This window comes from Geotrypetes seraphini, chromosome 1, assembly GCF_902459505.1.
Source record: "Geotrypetes seraphini chromosome 1, aGeoSer1.1, whole genome shotgun sequence".
In the NCBI taxonomy this organism is placed as follows: Eukaryota; Metazoa; Chordata; class Amphibia; order Gymnophiona; family Dermophiidae; genus Geotrypetes; species Geotrypetes seraphini.
This window is the reverse complement of record NC_047084.1, coordinates 259956163-259974996: the sequence shown is the minus strand read 5'-3', so window position 1 is coordinate 259974996 and position 18834 is coordinate 259956163. Positions and strand designations below refer to the sequence as shown.

Sequence of the window (18834 nt, the reverse complement as noted above, 5' to 3'; positions counted from 1 at the left end):
AAAAAAATTGTAACAAACGTATTAATACTTATGAGTTAATACTGGCCATTTCATATCGGATAATCAATGAGGGAATTGGATTTAGCTCATGCCTTTTCATTAGTAGCTTAAACTGAGTTACATTCTGTATTGTAGGTAATTTCCCTAATCTCAGAGAGTTTACAATTAGAGAATGACATGGTGACAAAATTCATCACCGTCCCCGTGGATAACCGCGGGAAACCATCTTCATGTCATTTTTTAAGGAGAGAGGGAAGAATCAGAGTATGAATGGCCACAACCACTGACCCGCAAGCTTTGCTTTGAGGAATGCTGGTGTAGAAGGACCAAGGTTGAAATAGACATTAGAAAATGACATGGGATTATTTCCCGCGGTTATCCGCGGGGACGGGAACGGTGATGAATTTTGTCACCGTGTCATTCTCTATTTACAATCTAAGGGCCCCTTTTATCAAGCTGCACTAGAGGTTTTTAGCGCAAGATGGCATGGTAAATGCTCCGATGCTCATAGAATTCCTATGAGCGTCGGAGCATACAGTATCTCGTTGGCCCGTGCTAAAAGCCTCTAGCGCAGCTTGATAAAAGAGGGGTGGGGGATAAGTTTGCCCCAAATCACAAGGAACAGCAGGGGATTTAAATCCTGCATTGCCTGGTTCTCAGCCTAATGCTCTAAGAACATAAGAATTGCCTTACTGGGACAGACCGAAAGTCCATCAAGCCTAGTATCCTGTTTCCAACAGTGGCCAACCCAGGTCACAAGTACCTAGCTAGATCCCAAGGTGGCTGCTTCTCTACTCCTGCAACTCAGAAAGTGTAGTTTGGATTTTGATGTTGGATTTTAATTATGAACCATTTCAAACTCAAGCTCAAGGTGAATTACAAGGTCAGGTACAACAGGTTTTGTTTTGTTTGGGGGGGTTGCCAAAAAGGTCTGGGCAAATAATGTGTGGAACTGGCCAATTAATGCCTATTAATTGGCAATAATATATGTTGTTTGGCAAAAATTCACCTAAAGCAAAACCATTGCATTAAATAATAATGAGCTGGAAGTGGAACCTCAAGATGGCAGCAACACACTAGTTGGTACTGTTGCTTACTGCATTTTTCCTGAATCATGGTAGAAAAGAAAGGAAAGATCTGTGTCTTTTCTATGGTTCTTGCTTCTTCCACGGTTGGCCTGATGACTGCTTCATGCAGCACACTACCCTAATGAAGGCCTCCAAATTATTACCTTAGAGGGGCATAATCAAAATATATGTCTAAGTCCGATTTGGGCCTTTGACACTAGACGCCCAAAGTCGGCAGTGGGAAAATGCCCGTTTTTGTAAAATATATTTAGAATATTTTTTTTTTCTGAACATCATCTATTTGGACGTCCAGGCTATTCTTTGTCCAGACCGCCAGGATGTCTAATTTTAAACCACATTTTTGACCAAAATTATGTCCAACTCCCAAACACCCAGAACAACACCATTTGGACATGGAAGGGGGCCCATCTTGTAATGGACTGGCCACCCAAACATGGCAACAGAGCAGTGGGGCACCTTACAGAGCACTGCTGTGAACTTCACAAAAAGGGTGCCAGAGGAAACATCACCAGAACTCCCTTATAGGTTATGTTGAGTCCCCAAAACACTCCCCAAACCCACTATATCCACCTGTCTACAACCCCAATAGCCCTTATGGCTACAGGTGGCACCTATATAGCAGTAGAGTAGGGTTTAGGGGAGTTCCTGTAGTCTCTCAAGACTATGACGGGAACTCCCCACAGCCATTTCCTATTGGCGATCTACACGGGGCGGGAGCGTAGGAAGATCGCTCCTGCCCCGAAAGCCCGCTAGACCACCAGGTAAGGCCGGGACGCCGGGGGGAAGGCTAAACTGTGTGTGGGGGGGGTTCTTTTTTTCCCCTCCCCCAAAAATCGCGAATATGTGAAATCGCGATTGCCGAAACAGCAAATGGGGAGGGGGAAGTGTACATAAAAAAAAATAGGTGAAAATACTTTTTCACTCAAGGCACAATTAGGTCTCCAACCCACAGCTGATTTTTAAGTTTTTATATTTTTAGCTTTGCATTTATTATATTTTATGTATTTAAGATTATACTGCATTGTATGTTTTTTGTTTGGTAATCTGTTTATGCTTACATTCATGTATATATTTATGTTCATTTTTAAACATGGCAACACATGTTTATGATAGTTATTAAGAGTTTCATATTACAAAATTGTCTCCTTTTGTGTATTTGTATTAGTTTATATCTGAATCATGCTTTGTATATACGAGGGCAAATCAAAAATTAAAGGCAACTGTTAAATTATGTGATAACCGGAACAGAGCTCATGAAATGCAACCTTGCCTGTTGGATAGTTCGTCCATGCACAGTGCAGCGCTCAGCCTTTAGTTATGTGGCAACCACGAGGTCAGAAACATGGACGCTCCATTGCAAGATTGCTCCATCGAAGAATATGCAGTTGTGCGCTTTCTTTGGGCATTGGGAGTGAAACCTGTGGAAATTCTCCATTGGATATTGACTCAGTATGGACATAGCACCATGAATCAACGTAAGGTTTATGAGTGGATAAAAAGGTTTAAAGCAGAAAAAAACAGGTGTAACCGACAAAGGTTGTTCTGGTCTCCCATCAACATCGCACACACAAGAGCACTTTGACAGGGCAGATGCTCTCTGTATTTCCTCTGACTATCTGCATATTGTAATTCGCTGAATGTCCATCTCTCTTGACTGTAAACCGCCTAGAAGTCGCAAGATTGTGGCGGTATAGAAGAATAAAGTTATTATTATTATTATTATAATGGTATCTCAATTGGCTGCAGATTTGGATATCAGCTATGGATCTGTATTTGCCTTAATGCATGATGACTCGGGATACAGGAAAGTCTGCACACGATGGGTTCCCAAACAGCTTACTGATCTGCACAAGCAACAGCGACCCAGTTCCTAAGACGGTATGTAGAAGATCTGAGTATTTTGGAGAGAATTGTCGCCAGCGACAAGACATGGTTGCATCACTGCAACCTGGAGAGCAAAAGACAAAGCATGATGAAGTAAAGGAAGCGGTGCTCACCTGGCTTAGGGAACAGCCGAAAAAACTTCTTCTCTGCAGGAACGCAGAAGCTAGTTGAACAATACAACAAATAAGTCATCTTGAACGAGGACTATGTGAAAAAGTGGTATGTTCAATTACCGTACTCACAGTTACTTCTATAAAAACCGTTAAATGTATTTTACTTTTTGATTTACCCTCGTATTTATTTATTTGTTCTTTATCATTTTGGGTTGTTTAGTTTTGTTCTCACCTTATCTTCATTTTATAAAGAAAGAACCCTTTTTAATTAAACGGAAGGCCATGAATTAGTGCACGTAACTGCTACTGCACAAGTGTGGTATCTGGCTTTGTATTACTTCATTGGTTAGCACATGCTAATACACATATTGAGAACATTTTGCATTAGGTGGCGGCAACTAGGCAGAGCGGTGTCAGGTCAAAAGCGCGCCGGGACAAAGGCGCGAGCAGACAACTGAGCGCAGTGTGGAGGCGTGCGCCGAAGAAAAAGACTGTTTTTAGGGGCTACAACAGGGGGTGTGGGGGGGAACCCCCCACTTTACTTAATACAGATCGCACCGCGTTGTGGAGGGTTTGGGGGGTTGTAACCCCCCACATTTTACTGAAAACTTAACTTTTTCCCTGTTTTTAGGGAAAAAGTTACGTTTTCACTAAAATGTGGGGGGTTACAACCCCCCAAACCCTCCACAACGCCGCCGCGATATGTATTAAGTAAAGTGGGGGGGCTCCCCAACAAAAACCCCCGTCGCAGCCTCTAAAAACAGTCTTTTTATTCAGCACGCACCTCCGTCTTGCGCTCAGTTGTCGGCGCGCGCCTTTGTCTTCCGCGTTACTGTCTATGAACCATGAATATCACCACAGACAATTAAAGTGAAAGCCAGCTCTTATGTGGCTAATTTGAGGAAGGAGCCAACACTTTTGTGATTAAGTGCCAATGTTTAGCACTTAACCACACTAACTGTGTGTCTATGCTCTGCCTGGTTCATAGACAGTAACGCGGAAGACAAAGGCGCGCGCCGACAACTGAGCGCAAGACGGAGGTCTGCTCGCGCCTTTGTCCCGGCGCGCTTTTGACCTGACACAGATATTCATCAATTCTAACCAGTTAGGTACCACTGAATATCAGTGGATAGCCTGGCAGAAGAAATTTAACTGGCCAGGAGCTTTTTCTAGCCAATTAAGGGCTCCTTTTACAAAGCTACATTAGGCTTTTTCTTTTTATTGCTGGCCACAGTGGTATTAGTGTCGACGCTCATAGAATTCCTATGAGTGTTGAAGCTAATACCGCCGTGGTTGGTAATAAAAAAAGGCTAACGCGGATTCGTAAAAGGAGGGGTAAATCACTTTGAATATTAATCCCTATATATTTATAATAGACTTTTTGCCCTTTTTTTTCTCAGACTATTTTCTAAATTTTGTTATGTTTGCTAAGGTATTGTGGCACATGGTGAGGGCACCTGGATGGACATGTCATCAGCGTTTCACATGTTCCTTTCACTTAGGCCCTCTTTTACAAAGGCGCGCTAAGCATTTTAGCGCAGATTTAGTGCGCGCTAAATCAACACATGTGCTAACTGCTAGCGCGTCCATAGGATAACATGCACGCGTTAGTGTGTGTTTAGTGCGCGCTAATATTTAGCATGTGCTAAAAAGCTTAGCGCACCTTTGTAAAAGAGGGGGATAGTATTTCTGTTTAAAAGGAATTTGTAGCTTTGTTTATAATATTTGATATTATATTATTTTGGTTTGTTGTCATCTAACTGTTGATTTTTTTGTTTTGTTTCTTACTCCCATTGTTTAGGTGACACAACACCGGTAATCTATAGTTTTGGAATAGCAATGAAGCCAAAACATGTCATAATGTCAGTTATAAGATTGAACTTGTAATGAACTGTTATCACCTTTCTCTTCAAATGTCATGTAATCTGTACTTGAATAAAATTTCAAGACTCCAGCTGGTTCATAGTCAAAACCGCGCGCCGACAACCGAGCGCAGGACTTAATCGTGCCGAAGAAAAACTGTATTTTAAAGGGGTCCGACGGGGGGTGTTGGTGGGGAACCCCCTCACTTTACTTAATAGAGATCGCGCTGGCGTTGTGGGGGGTTTGTTTTTTTAGGGAAAAAGTTAAGTTTTCAGTATAATGTGGGAGGTTACACCCCAACACCCCCCCCCAACATGGCAGCGTGAGGCAGCGCGATCCCTATTAAGTAGAGTGGGGGGTTCCCCCCACGCCCCCCGTCAGAACCCTTTAAAGTACAGGTTTTCTTCGGCGTGATCAAGCCCTGCGCTCAGTTGTCTGCACTGGGTTGTCGGCGCGCCTTTGTCCTTGCGTGCTTTTGACCCATCACCCTCCAGCTAGTTTGCATGTCCTACTATTCTGAATGGCCCATCCAGTCTGCCCAACAGTCATACTCATTAGCAATTCATGATTAAATTGTCTTTGCTTGGTATTCCTGGGACATAGACTGCAGAAAGTTCCAACTACAGGACTTGCTGCCGAAACCCACTCCAGTCTATCCAAACCATCTTGTCATTTACAGGACACAGACTGTATAAGTATGCCCAGCACTGTCCTCACCTTCCAAATTACTGGTGTTTCCTTTGAAGCCCTCTCTAGCCCATATAGTATATGTAACACAGACCATGCAAGTCTGCCCAGTTCTTTACAGCTGAAGTTACCAACTAAACACTACTGTATTATTTGCAGTTAGTTTGCCTTTTCTTTAGGACAGGGGTCCCCAAAGTCCCTCCTTGAGGGCTGAATCCAGTCAGGTTTTCAAGATTTCCCTAATGAATATGCATTGAAAGCAGTGCATGCACATAAATCTCATGAATATTCATTGGGGAAATCCTGAAAACCCGACTGGATTTGGCCCTCAAGGAGGGACTTTGTAGACCCTTGCTTTAGGTCATTATTTCAAATGAATACACAGTAACTGACCCTTGCATTGCATTTAATATTTCAGCATATCTGTAATAATGTGTGCTGGACTTTCTTTACATTTTACCTCTCAGTTTCTCCAGTGGGTCAAAACAGCCTTCTTCTTTACTAACAAAGAAACGATCACAATCCAGAAAGTAAGGCCACGCCATGTCTATTGCATCAAATGCAGGAAAGCAACTTTTCTTCAAGGACTCACACACATGTCGACAGGGTTTTACTGGCTTGTTTGCTTCACACCGAGGAGCTAATATTGAGCAGCCCAGCAACCTCAAATCAGGATTACATTGTCCTTGAAGCAAGTTGTCTAAGACGCTCAGAAGAATATATTCAGCACTGAATTCAATCTCTCCTCTTGTTCTCTGGTTCACTGAGTTAGGAAGCATTGTTTTGGTATAGGGTAAATCCTCACAGTATCCCAAAGAGATATCAATGCAGTTTCCTGTAAATAAATTTAAAAAATACATATTTTGATTGTACAAATCAGGGACATAGGCAGAAGTTGGTTTTGTGGGGGGCCTAGGGGGTAGACAGGGGCAAGTATTTCCTCTCAAACCCCCCAACACGGCTGCCAATGTTGTTGTGGCTTCCCAGCTGCTGCTATTGACAACCCCCCTCCCCTGAAAGGGATGTTCAAGTCCTGCTAGCTGAATCATTTCCCTGCTGGAGCCAAACCCACTGACTAAGCAGCATAAGTGCATTTCTGTGCACGCTGAGTGCCGCATCAGCCACCAGAGCACCGTACAGATGTCCTGCTGCTTAGACAGGGGGCTTGGCTCCAGTAGGCAAACAATTCAGCTAGCAGGGCTTCAGCACTCCTGCAAATCAGTCCTAGTTATAATAGTGCTGGAGAGGGTCTGATCCCAACTTGGGGGGGGGGGGGCACCGTACTAAATGCCACTGGTACAAATAACTATTTATAAACACACACAAAGAGATGTACACATTTGCACATACAGGACTAGGTTAAGTAAATAATGCTCAAAAAATATTGCCCCAAAAATCTTCATAGAGCATTACTCTGTATACGCCGAGAGACAATTTCTGTGCCAAACTTTGGACATGAGGCTTTATACCAACTGAAACCTGGTGTGTAATTTAGGTGCCGATCCCTGAGAATAGCCCTGACCAGCCCATGCCCCTCCCATATCCATGTCCCCTTTCAATTTGCGTGCTATATTTGCGCAGATCTTTATAGAATAGCACTTAACAAGCTGTGTGCATAAATCCAAAATGTTACCAATTAATGCCAATACTTGATTGTTAGCACACAGTTATTGGTGCTAATTGGCTCATTGGTCAATTTAGTTGCGAGTGCATCTATAAATTTGTGTGTCATTTGTAGAATCTAGAAGATGGGGGCTAATTATGCAAGGGACATGAGGCACAATGTTACAGAATATCTGCACTTGCGCACCTAACTGCCATCGGTTGGGTATGAACACTTACACCAGCCTAAGTATAAATGTTTGCACCCAAATTTAAACTCTCCAATACTTTACCCAACCTCCAAAATATCCAACGTTCCCCTCCGTAGAATTACAAATTGTTAAACATGCTCTCATATATTTCAAATGTAACAAAATGTGGCCTCAGGTACACCTCCTCCACCCTTAGTAGTGTTCAATATCGGTGGGAATACCGGTGTTTTCATTCCTCATTGGCTCACATTCTTTTTTTGCAATTATTTAAGTAAACTTTAAAAAAAAACTTTTGCAAAAAACTTTGAGTAAGATGGTGGACACAATGGCTCTGGGGGATCCTTGATAAAGCAAATGGTTGCGAAACATGTCGGATCATGTAACCCAGTAGCATGATGAGCTAAGTATACAACTTATTTGAACATTTTTAAATAGAATAATCTCAAGGAAACTTCTAAAAAGAGCACGGTGAATAAAAAAGTAAAAAAAAAAGTTTACTTAAATAACAGCAAAAAAAGAATGTGAGCCAATGAGGAATGAAAACCCCGGTATTCCCACCGATATTGAACACTACTAAGGGTGGAGGAGGTGTACCTGAGGCCACATTTTGCTACATTTGAAATATATGAGAGCATGTTTAACAATTTGTAATTCTACGGAGGGGAACGCTGGATATTTTGGAGGTTGGGTAAAGTATTGGAGAATTGTGTTATATGATTCCCAACCATAAATGAAACAGATTTAAATAGTGCCATCTTTAGTGTAAGTGCACCCAAATTTAGGCATGAAGGCCCAGATTCTATAAAAGATGCCTAAAGTTAGGCACCTACCTTATTTCAGAAGTTTAACTGGCAATGATAATGAGCAATTAGCACCTCATAACTGGCTTAAATTACAGTTTATTGGATTGTAGATGCCCAACTTGGTAGGCACCTACCAGAAAGTAGGAGTGGTTAGGACTTGATATATAGGCACCTGTTTTGGACTTAAGCGCTTAACTTAGGCACACTCATTTAGACCAAGAAAACCCTTGCATAAATAGGATACACTTTAGATTAGAATGCCTAGTGGCACCTAAGTCCAATTTAGGCACTGCTAGATGCAATCCTATAAACGGTGCCTAACTTATGATTGACATGCACTTTGCGCCACACATTTCAGTCCTGATTCTATAAACGGTGCCTAAAACATAGGGCTCCTATTACCAAGCTGCAATAGCGGTTTTAGCGCGCGCTTAGTGTGTGCTGAATTGCCGCGCACGCTAGACCTTAACGCCAGTACTGAGCTGGCGTTAGTTCTAGCCACGTAGCGCGGGTTTAGCACACGCTAAAATCCTGCACACGTTAAAAACACTATCGCAGCTTAGTAAAAGGAGCCCATAGGAACCAGAGTGTGACGCAAAGTGCATGTCAATCATAAGTTAGGCACCGTTTATAGAATCGCACCTAAAGTGGGCTTAGGCATCAGTAGATATCCTAATCTTAGGGGTACCCTATTTATGACATTTGTTTTAATTCCACCCATACATTTTCTGAATAACAATTTGATATTTTAAAATAAAGGCAATTCTTAAGACTGTAAAATGAAAAATAAAATGTGTATTTTGTAAATAAACTTTATTCTAAACCCAAGTAAGGTATGACCAACACACACCTATCTATTATAGTCCTTCTGGAGTTAAAGAACACAACTTTCAACGTTTTGGACCTAGTAGCAAGTAGTAATTACACTATGTAACATGATTTTTGTTCCTGGGCAATGTGTGTAATTTCCTAATTGCTCATCCCTAAAAATTATAGAAAATGTTTGTTATTTCCATAAAACTTTGCTTTTGTGACCAGGATAGTTAAATTTTGCAATGCACGTATTTAAAATGTAAAAATGTCATATTTATTTTTTCATTCTTTTAAAGTCATAAAAAGCAACATATGAATCACAATTAACTTGTATTTACTCATATATTGAAGTAGAGAATGACACGGGGAAAAAATTTGTCCCCGTCACTGCCCCGTCCCTGCAACCACTGTCCTTGCAGCATCCATACAAGCCTCAGTACTGCAATATTTAGCTTATTCCTTCCTTATAATTCAAAGTTCTGGCTGCTGAACTAGAGAAAGAGATGTTCAGCTGGCAGGGCTTTGTTTATAAATTTTTATCAACACAACTAATATGCTACTTTATCCTAAAGCAAATAAAAATATAAATAGATTTTTTTTTCTACCTTTGTTGTCTGGTTTCTGCTTTCCTCATCTTCTCCTCATTCATTTCCTTCCATCTACTGTCTGTCTTCTCTGTCTCTCCCATATGCTCTGTTACTGTGCCTCTCCCTTCCATCTCTCCCTCCACCCCCACCCCAATTGGTCTGCCACCCATCTTCTTCCTTCTGTTCCTCCCATAGTCTGGAATCTCTCTCTTCCCCATTTCCCTTCAGCGTCTGTTCCTCTCCACCCCACTTTCCCCAGTTCCCTTCAGCGTCTGTTCCTCCCCATCCCACCTTCCCCAGTTCCCTTCAGCGTCTGTTCTTCTCCACCCCTCCTTTCCTCCCTTTCTCCCTCCCTGCCCCTTACCTTACCTTCGTGGCAGGCAATTTCTAAATTTGCTTCCTACGAGCAGCCGGGGCATTGGAGTTGCGTGTGGCTGCAGGAACTTCCGGTTTCGTCAGAGATGACCTTTACGGCGGAATGGTCATGAAGATCTGTCGCCAACTGCCTCCCTGCCATCAAGCAAGCGTAAATAATGTCCTCCTGGACCCATCGAGCGATAGAGGCTTTGGACGCCGCCATACGTTTGAGGCGTCCCTTGAAGAATACAAAAAGGTGATCTAAACAACTAAAAGTTGTCAGAAATCTAGCTTGCGGAGAACGCTATGCACTTTCAAAAAATGCAGTGAATAAAAGCACGTCTCCCCATTTATCCTCCCAGGAAGAAGGAAGGAAAAGTGAGAGTGTCATAAAAGAAAGGATGACACCTCCTTAGACACGCCAGATTATGTAAATCAGAAATAGGAATCCCCACCGAACAAGGCCTGCAACTCAGAAAACCGCCGAGCTGAAGCCATGGCCACAAGAAACCCCGTGTTCAACGGCACAGCCCTTTAGAGTCTCAAAAGACAAGGATGAAATGAAGAAGTACCTTAAGACTGTACTACGGACAGGGCTTTCTAAGAGGTTTACGAATAAACCGTACTCCGTTTAGGAACTGAACTACATGAAGCTAAGAAGTAAGTGAAGCGCAATATACCTAGTCCTTGTAACAAGCTAAGAATGGCACTTGAAGCTGAAGGGAATTGAACGCTAAGCCCTTGGCAATACACTTGTGCCAAAAAATAACTCTGGAAGGGTGCAAATGTTGAGAAGTACCCAAGAAAGGAAAAACCTCCAAAAGGAAGCAGAAGCCACAGGTGAAGACGTCTGTATCACCTGGATAAGAGACGAAACAACCTGCTTCGCATAACCCTTACACCTCTGCCATGACTTTTCAAAATCTAGGTCGTAATACCAAAGTAGTACGAATATCCATGTTGATCAGAACCTAGGTGAGCAAATCCGGAGATACCAGGAAACTCAACAGTCTGGCTGTCGAAAGACTCATCAGATCCGCATAGTAAGGATGGCGCAGCCAATCCAGAAATTCTACAAATACTGTGCCCTGAAAGCGAGCTTGAGATGGGAAATCCAAGCCATCATCCGCCAGGGGAAAACACTGAAAAAAGAGAAATCAGAGGTGAGAAAGAAGCCACGCTGCTACCCCCTCTGATTCCCACTCCCTGTGCCCGCCGAAGAAGCTAGGAAGCTCGCCGAAGCTAGGAAGCTTAGAATTTAGAGACGAGGCCATAAGGTCTAGTTCAGGAGATCTCACTTCCATAAAAAGAGCTGGAATGCCTGAGCCAAAATTCTCAATATCCAGGATGTAGACGATTTCACTATTGCTAACATTTACACTTTCTAGAGCGTACACAGTGCTGTACACTGTAACATACAATAAATGGGCCATGCTCAGATTTCGCGGAGAGAAAGTCTATCCAAACTCTTTCCCTGACCCATAAAAAGGAAGATGAGGGTCCACCCATTGAAGTAGAACCACAACTTTACCCGCCAACTGAGTATATCACCTACTACCCAGGCTGTACAGAAATACCCCCATCATAATACTGACTGAAAAGATCTTCAGCGTCATTCCGGAAGAATGGTCTGAAGCTCCAGAAAGGTAGCCTGAACATGCTCCAGAGTAGAAGAATGAACAAGCACTGAGTCGCCTCTTAAGACCAGACTCCTGGAGCTGAGGATGGAAGGCACCGAGCCCCCCAACCCGACATCCCGGGATGTTTGGTGACCATGAGCTAGTCCAGCAAAGACCGAGGCATGCCTTTGAAAAGAGAAATCTCGCTGAGCCACCAAATCATACAGAGCGATGCTTGAGGAGCCTACCAAATAATTGGAGCCCTGAGATACCGGGAACCACCAGAACAAAAGCGACTGCTGTAGCGTTATAATGGGAAAGCAAGCCGAAATTCCCAGTGGAGTCAGCAACATGGATCCTAGAACCTGTAAAGAATCCCATACTCTTGGTCATGGTGACCGAAGAAGAATGCAAACCTGAGACTGTGACCATCGCCCTAGTCTCTGGGAAGAAACACATTTCTCTCCTATTTGAATAAAAACATCGCCCCGATATACCTATAAATAGTACAGGAGAAAAGAGCACTGTACAAATTCGAAGATTCATATCCACAGAACTGAGGAAAAGAAACCACCCTTTTCGTGTCAGTCAAATGGCCCAACTGGAAGATGTCCGAATCAAGCAGTCAGTCAAGAAGGAAGTAGGTGAATCGCCTGGTAGTGCCAAAACGGTACCACTGCCCACATTTTCTAAAATGTTCGTGAAGCTTTGGGTAGGCGAAATGGCATGTGCCAAAACTGAAAGCACTGCTCCAAGAGAGGCAAGCAAACCTACTGCCGATTCGGAGTCCATAGTGAAAATGTAAATATTCTCCCAGTTTTTCTGCAGAAATGTGTAATCCTGAGAAACTAATTCAGCAGAATGGGATCTAGCCTGCCCAATGCCCCCGTCTTGGGCACCATGCAGTAAATAGAACAACGTCCCTTAGTTCCTGAAGAACTACAAGAACTGCCATGAAAATGTAAATATTCTCCCATCGTGCCAGCAGCCCGTTCCCATGGCAGCCCTCAGGTCAAAGACCAGTGCCCTAATTGAGTCTAGCCTTACCTGCATACCTTCTGGTTCAGCAGGAACTTGTCTAACTTTGTCTTGAATCCCTGGAGGGTGTTTTCCCCTATAAGAGCTTTCTAGATTTCTACCACTCTCTGGGTGAAGAAGAACTTCCTTACATTTGTACGGAATCTATCCCCTTTTAATTTTAAAGAGTGCCCTCTCATTCTCTCTACCTTGGAGAGGTTAAGCAACCTAATTTGTAACCCATTCTGAGCTCCTTTGAAAGGATGGGCTATAAAAAAAATCAAATGAATAAAGTTTCCCGTTATGGAACAGCACGTTTTTGATGCTCCTGGTTGACCTGTCAATGAAGAGACACCACTCTTTTGGGTTACAGGCAATTCCAGTTGCCTCAGACTAAAAACATCGTAGCAGAAAGAGAGCCCATCTTGAAGGGTGAAGGTGGAAAAAGCTTGGTGATGCTTCCTCTCATCTGTGACTTGCACACTTTCATCCAACAATTTCCACTGTTTGACCCAAGACATCAAAAGGGCCCCTAAATTTATTCAACTTGGAATCAATCTGGAATGTTCTGTAAAAATGGTAAATTTCAAAGTAGCAATGTCCTGGTCACAAAAGCAAAGTTTGAGGGGAATGATAGCCATTTTATATACTTTTGTGGCATAGGCAATTAAGAAAGAACACCTGTTACCCAGGAAAAATAAAATAAAATTTAGTTACATAGTGTTATGTTATTCTTCACTCTTTTTGGAATGGTATATAAATATTTCAAGTTTATATAATCAAGCATAGCACCCATCTGCATGACTAACATTTAGGCCAATGAAAACCAGGTCTAAATGCCTATGCCTAACTTACATGTGAATTGGGCATATTTTATAACAGTGTACCAAACTTTTAGGAATGTCAACGTGCTCCTCACCTGGCCACACCTACTTTTAAGATCCGCACACTAGAATTTATGGAATACACTTGGAAAGCTCTGTGCCTAAACTCTAATTACACAGTGCCAATAATTGCTTGTTAATTATCGGTGCTAGTTTGTTAAGATAATTAAGTTGTGCACACAAATCGACAATGTGCACAGATTTGTGCGTGCAACTTTGGCCACAGTATACAGAATCTGGGGGTTTAAGAATTCCATTAATACATATACTCTCAGGAAAAGGGTCAGTTAAACTCCAATTATATTACCTCTAAATCAGAACCCCAAATGGACAAAAACCACTCCTCTGCAACACTAACAGGCTTTAATCACACACACACAAGCCAATCACACAACAGGTAGCAACAGGGAAAAAGAAAAGAAAGAAAGGTGGAGAAAAAGCCTCAGTTCAGCTTCATCTGGAAAAAACTCCACCTTTCAAAGCTAACCCTGCACTCCAAAATATAGAACAAGTAGAAAAAGCACTATGGTAGCCTGCAGGGAGATGGTACAAAACACACCGGGACACACAGCCTTCAGTCGTGAAAAAATGGGCAAATCAGCACTGTAGCAGAGTAGTCCAGGATTCAGCGTGGAACACAGCAAAAAAAAGAGAACAACTTAGCTGCTTCGGCATCCAGGATCTCTCAGTCCTTCATCTCCTGGGCCCTGCAGCCACTGAACTCGACGGGGAACCCTTTGTTTTGCTCTGGTCGCTGCGTCAGGGGTTTCAAATTCACTGCTTCTCATACGCTCTATCCAGACCCACCAAGCTCTTCAGGCTCTCATCCAACTTCACGGATCCATACCGGAGCACCGTGAAGTGATATGAGAGCCTGAAGAGCTTGGTGGGTCTGGATAGAGCGTATGAGAAGCAGTGAATTTGAAACCCCTGATGCAACAACCAGAGCGAAACAAAGGGTTCCCCGTCGGGCTCAGTGGCTGCAGGGCCCAGGAGGTGAAGGACTGAGAGATCCTGGATGCCGAAGCAGCTAAGTTGTTCTCTTTTTTTTGCTGTGTTCCACGCTGAATCCTGGACTACTCTGCTCCAGTGCTGATTTACCCATTTTTTCACAATTGAAGGCTGTGTGTCCCGGTGTGTTTTGTACCATCTCCCTGCAGGCTACCATAGTGCTTTTTCTACTTGTTCTATATTTTGGAGTGCAGGGTTAGCTTTGAAAGGTGGAGTTTTTTCCAGATGAAGCTGAACTGAGGCTTTTTCTCCACCTTTCTTTCTTTTCTTTTTCCCTGTTGCTACCTGTTGTGTGATTGGCTTGTGTGTGTGTGATTAAAGCCTGTTAGTGTTGCAGAGGGGTGGTTTAAGAATTCCCAAACCCACTAATATAATAATAATAAATTTATTCTTCTATACCGCCATTTGCCCAAGAGTTCTAGGCGGTTTACACCATAAGAAACTGAACAATCAGTGAAGTACATACATGTCATAAGATTAAAAAAACCAAATACCTTTTTGCACTTCCAAAGGACATAATCCTGGAAACAGAAAAAAGCAACATAATCAGATGTTGTATAAGGCAAAGTGAGCAATTTAATCTATATCCAATTATATCTTGAAAACAGAAAATATATGTTCAATAAATCCAACCTTTAAGCCTAGGAAGGCTGATACAGTTATAAAGCTGGGAAAAGAAAAGAATTGTAGGGTAGGAATACATGGAGGTCAAGTTTATGAACCACCTATCTGGCTAAGGAGTTAGATCAGAGTGTGAACTGTTCTGTATGTGACTATTTTTAGTCACTCAAAAATGAATCACTTTGGAGCCCTGTTAATAAGCTGCACTAAGAAAAGCGTTTAGCATGCACTTCAGTAGGCATTTCCCTTCTGGTAAATCCATTTCTAGCGTGGTTATCAAGAATAGCTTTTTTTCAACTTGCTTTAATTTTGGCTGTGTGCTAATGATTGCATTAGCATGTGGCTATTTCAGAAAATTACTGCAAGGGACTTACCACCTCTTATCAAGGAGGCAATAAGGGCTTCCACATTATGGACCAGCTAACCAGTTAGCATGGCAGTAATGTCAGTACTTCAGATGGTTAGCGCATCCATGCTCATTCTCTACCCCTGACATGCCCCTTCCCCCCCCCCCAAAAAAAAAAACAGCAAGTGCTTAGTATGCAAAACTAACATGGAACACTTTAGCACATACTAGAAATAAGAGCCTTACTCTAAATGAGAGGGGCCAAAATGACTTGAAACTCCAAAAACCAGACCTTCTCTCTATTCTCCAGACACCTGAAGGGTTTCGGGCTAACTGAGCTCCTTATACCAAATGTTTGGTTGGAAATTATAAACAGAGTGTTACATTAGTAAGTGGGAACTCATGTGGAAGGTTTTATCCGAGTTCACCAGGGTTTAACGCCACCAAATGCACCAACGTGCTTGGCAGATATTACCCACTCGCATCATTTTAAAACACTATGGGCTAATCTAAAAATCTGTAATTCATAGTGCAAAAGTTTTTTTTAAAACTGCTTTTTTTCTTTTTCTCTTTAGACTATAAGTGAATGCAAAAATTGTTATCAATCGCCCAAAACCCTGGAGTCTATATAGTGTGGAGAATTAAATTTAAATAGGATTGAAATAAATAAATCAACAATTCAACAATGCTTTTAAATGACGTTGGTGAAAAAGCTTTAGCACATCCCGTGTTAAGACATTTTTGCTGCATTAGGCGCCTAATGAATCCTAGTAAGAGATGATGGGACTATGTTAAGGAACTAAACAATGCAAGTACAGTGGAACCTTCGTTTGTAAGCATAATTTGTTCCAGAAGCATGCTCATATATCAAAGCAACTTTCCCCATAGGAATGAATGGAAACGTGGGCGATTCATTCCACAGTACAAAAAGATCCCCTCCCCGAGGCCACTGGTGCGCTTACAACTCACCCCACTATATCCCGAAAAGACCCCCTTCCTTCCCCCCCCGAGGCCACTGGCGTGCTTCCACTCCACCCATAAGAATCGGCATCACTCCCTGCCCACCCGCTCAAACCATAGAAACATAGAAGATGACGGCAGAAAAGGGCTACAGCCCATCAAGTCTGCCCACTCTGCTTACCCACCCCCTGTCTATGCCCTAATGATCCAATTTTCTTATCTTGACCCTCGTACCACAATCGGGCATTGGCACGCAGCACCAGCCTACAGGACATGCCGATGCCGAAGGAGCCTGCTGCCTGCCGGTGATCTCTGCTGGGCCTTGAGCATCTGCGCTTGCTCAAGGCTTTCTGGTACCCGCTCGCTCATTTTGATGCCCAGTCTCCCAGTATCATAAGATCAGTCCTCTTGCAATTTTTCACAGTCATCTTGTGATTTAACATCTTTGTGTCATCAGCAAATTTAATTATCTCACTAGTTATTCCCACTTCTAGATAATTGATAAATATGTTAAAAAGCAGTGGTCCCAGCACAGATCCCCTGGTAACCCCACTATTTACCCTTCTACATTGAGAATATTGACTTTTTAACCTACTCTGTTTTTTGTTTTTCAACCAGTTCTAATCCATAATAGGACATTACCTACTATCCCGATACTTTCTAATTTCCTCAGAAGTCTTTCATGAGGTACTTTGTCACATGCCTTTTGAAAATCCAAATGGTTCACCTTTATCCACACGTTAATTCATCCCTTCAAAGAAATGCAATAGATTGGTGAGGCAAGATTTTGCTTGACTAAATCCACGTTGACTTTCTCTCAATAATCCATGCTTATGTATATGTTCTGTCATTTTGTTCTTTATAATAGTCTCTACCATTTGCCTGGCACCGACATCAGACTCACCAATCTATAATTTCCCAGATCATCTCTGGAACCCTTTTAAAAAATTGGCATCACATTAACCACCCTCCAGTCTTCTGGTACTATGCTTGATTTTAAAGAAAAATTACAAATTACTAACAATAGTTCTGCAAGTTCATTTTTCAATTCTATCAGCACTCTGGGATGTATACCGTTTGGTCCAGGTAATTCTATTCCCAGCTTCTTGCTTTTAATATACCGTATATACTCGAATATAAAACCGGGATTTTGGGCCCAAAAATGGAGGTCCCGTTTTATATTCGAGCCAATACACTCCCTTCCAAAATTATTGCAGGCCGCCACCACCAGGCTCTGCACCCTGCCCCCTCCCTGTCCTAGCCTCATACCTCTACTGCCGATCCCCCATGGAGGTGCAGCGGGCAGGAGCAAACTTTCCAAGTTTCTGCCCTGATGTTAACTGGCTGCCGTGAGTGTCTTTGGCTGCTGAGAAGCACGAGCAGGCGTGTGATTTGGCGCTGAGCAGCTTCCTTAATGGCTCCCGCCTGCCTGGTGCGAAGATGGCGGACCTCACACAAAACTTAGATAGGATTTTAGATAGTGCTGAGGAGGAGCCAGCTGGCTTGGTACATGTAGGTACCAATGACATAGGAAAATGTGGGGGGAGGTTCTGGAAGTCAAATTTAGGCTCTTAGGTAGAAAGCTGAAATCCAGATCCTCCAGGTAGCATTTTCAGTGCAGGACTCAATGTGTGGTTGAGACAATGGTGCAGAGATGAGGGTTTTAGATTTGCTAGGAGCTGGGCTACCTTCTGGGAAAGAGGGAGCCTATTTCAAAAGGATGGACCCCACCTTAACCGGGATGGAAACAGGATGCTGGCTCTATGATATGAAATGAAATGAAGTATCAAGAAAAGTGTGGAAAAAACTTGTAAAGTTTCATGGCTCCACATTATTTTCTCCTTGGTTGTGTTGAGAACTTTTCAGCAGACTCTCGTGTAGCTCTCTTTTTTTTTTTTTTTTTTTTTTTTTTTTTGGAGTTAAATGAAAGATTTATTTATTGGTCATCATAAAAAGACTCAACACAGGCCTGTGTTTTGGCACTTATAGTCTGCATCAGGAGTCGTAATAGTTTATAGATTCATCCAATATGTATCATATAATCTCAAAACACAAGACAGTTTAAGAAGGCAAATTTCAGCCACATCAAAAACATCATCACGGCTCTGTGTTGTACCAATGTCTTAGATCCACCAGAGTCTGCTACTTTAGTGTTGCTGTCATGTGCGGGACTTTTTAGGGTTCTTGTCTTTCCTTCCCTTTTTTTTCACGTATAGCAGATATTATCAGAAGACTAGGAAAGCAAGGCTTATGACAATAGGGAACAATTATAATTTCCGCATAAGGATGACATCTGATCCATTTAGAACTTTCTGAATCATTTTCTGTGGACGTTTTCTCCCATGTTTGAGCTAACTCTGCTAAAAA

At 42.5% G+C, this 18834-nt stretch overlaps 1 protein-coding gene across 1 annotated transcript in view; it reads right to left on the bottom strand.

Annotated features, from left to right (window-relative positions):
* CPZ (carboxypeptidase Z) overlaps positions 1-18834 on the bottom strand; it is a 119844-nt gene that overhangs the window by 69481 nt on the left and 31529 nt on the right. The window contains exons 2-3 of the mRNA XM_033950196.1: positions 15035-15061; positions 6096-6470 (exon numbers count right to left, since the gene is read on the bottom strand). Of these exons, the coding sequence (XP_033806087.1) occupies positions 6096-6470; positions 15035-15061 (402 nt within the window). The remainder of the gene's footprint in view (positions 1-6095; positions 6471-15034; positions 15062-18834) is intronic.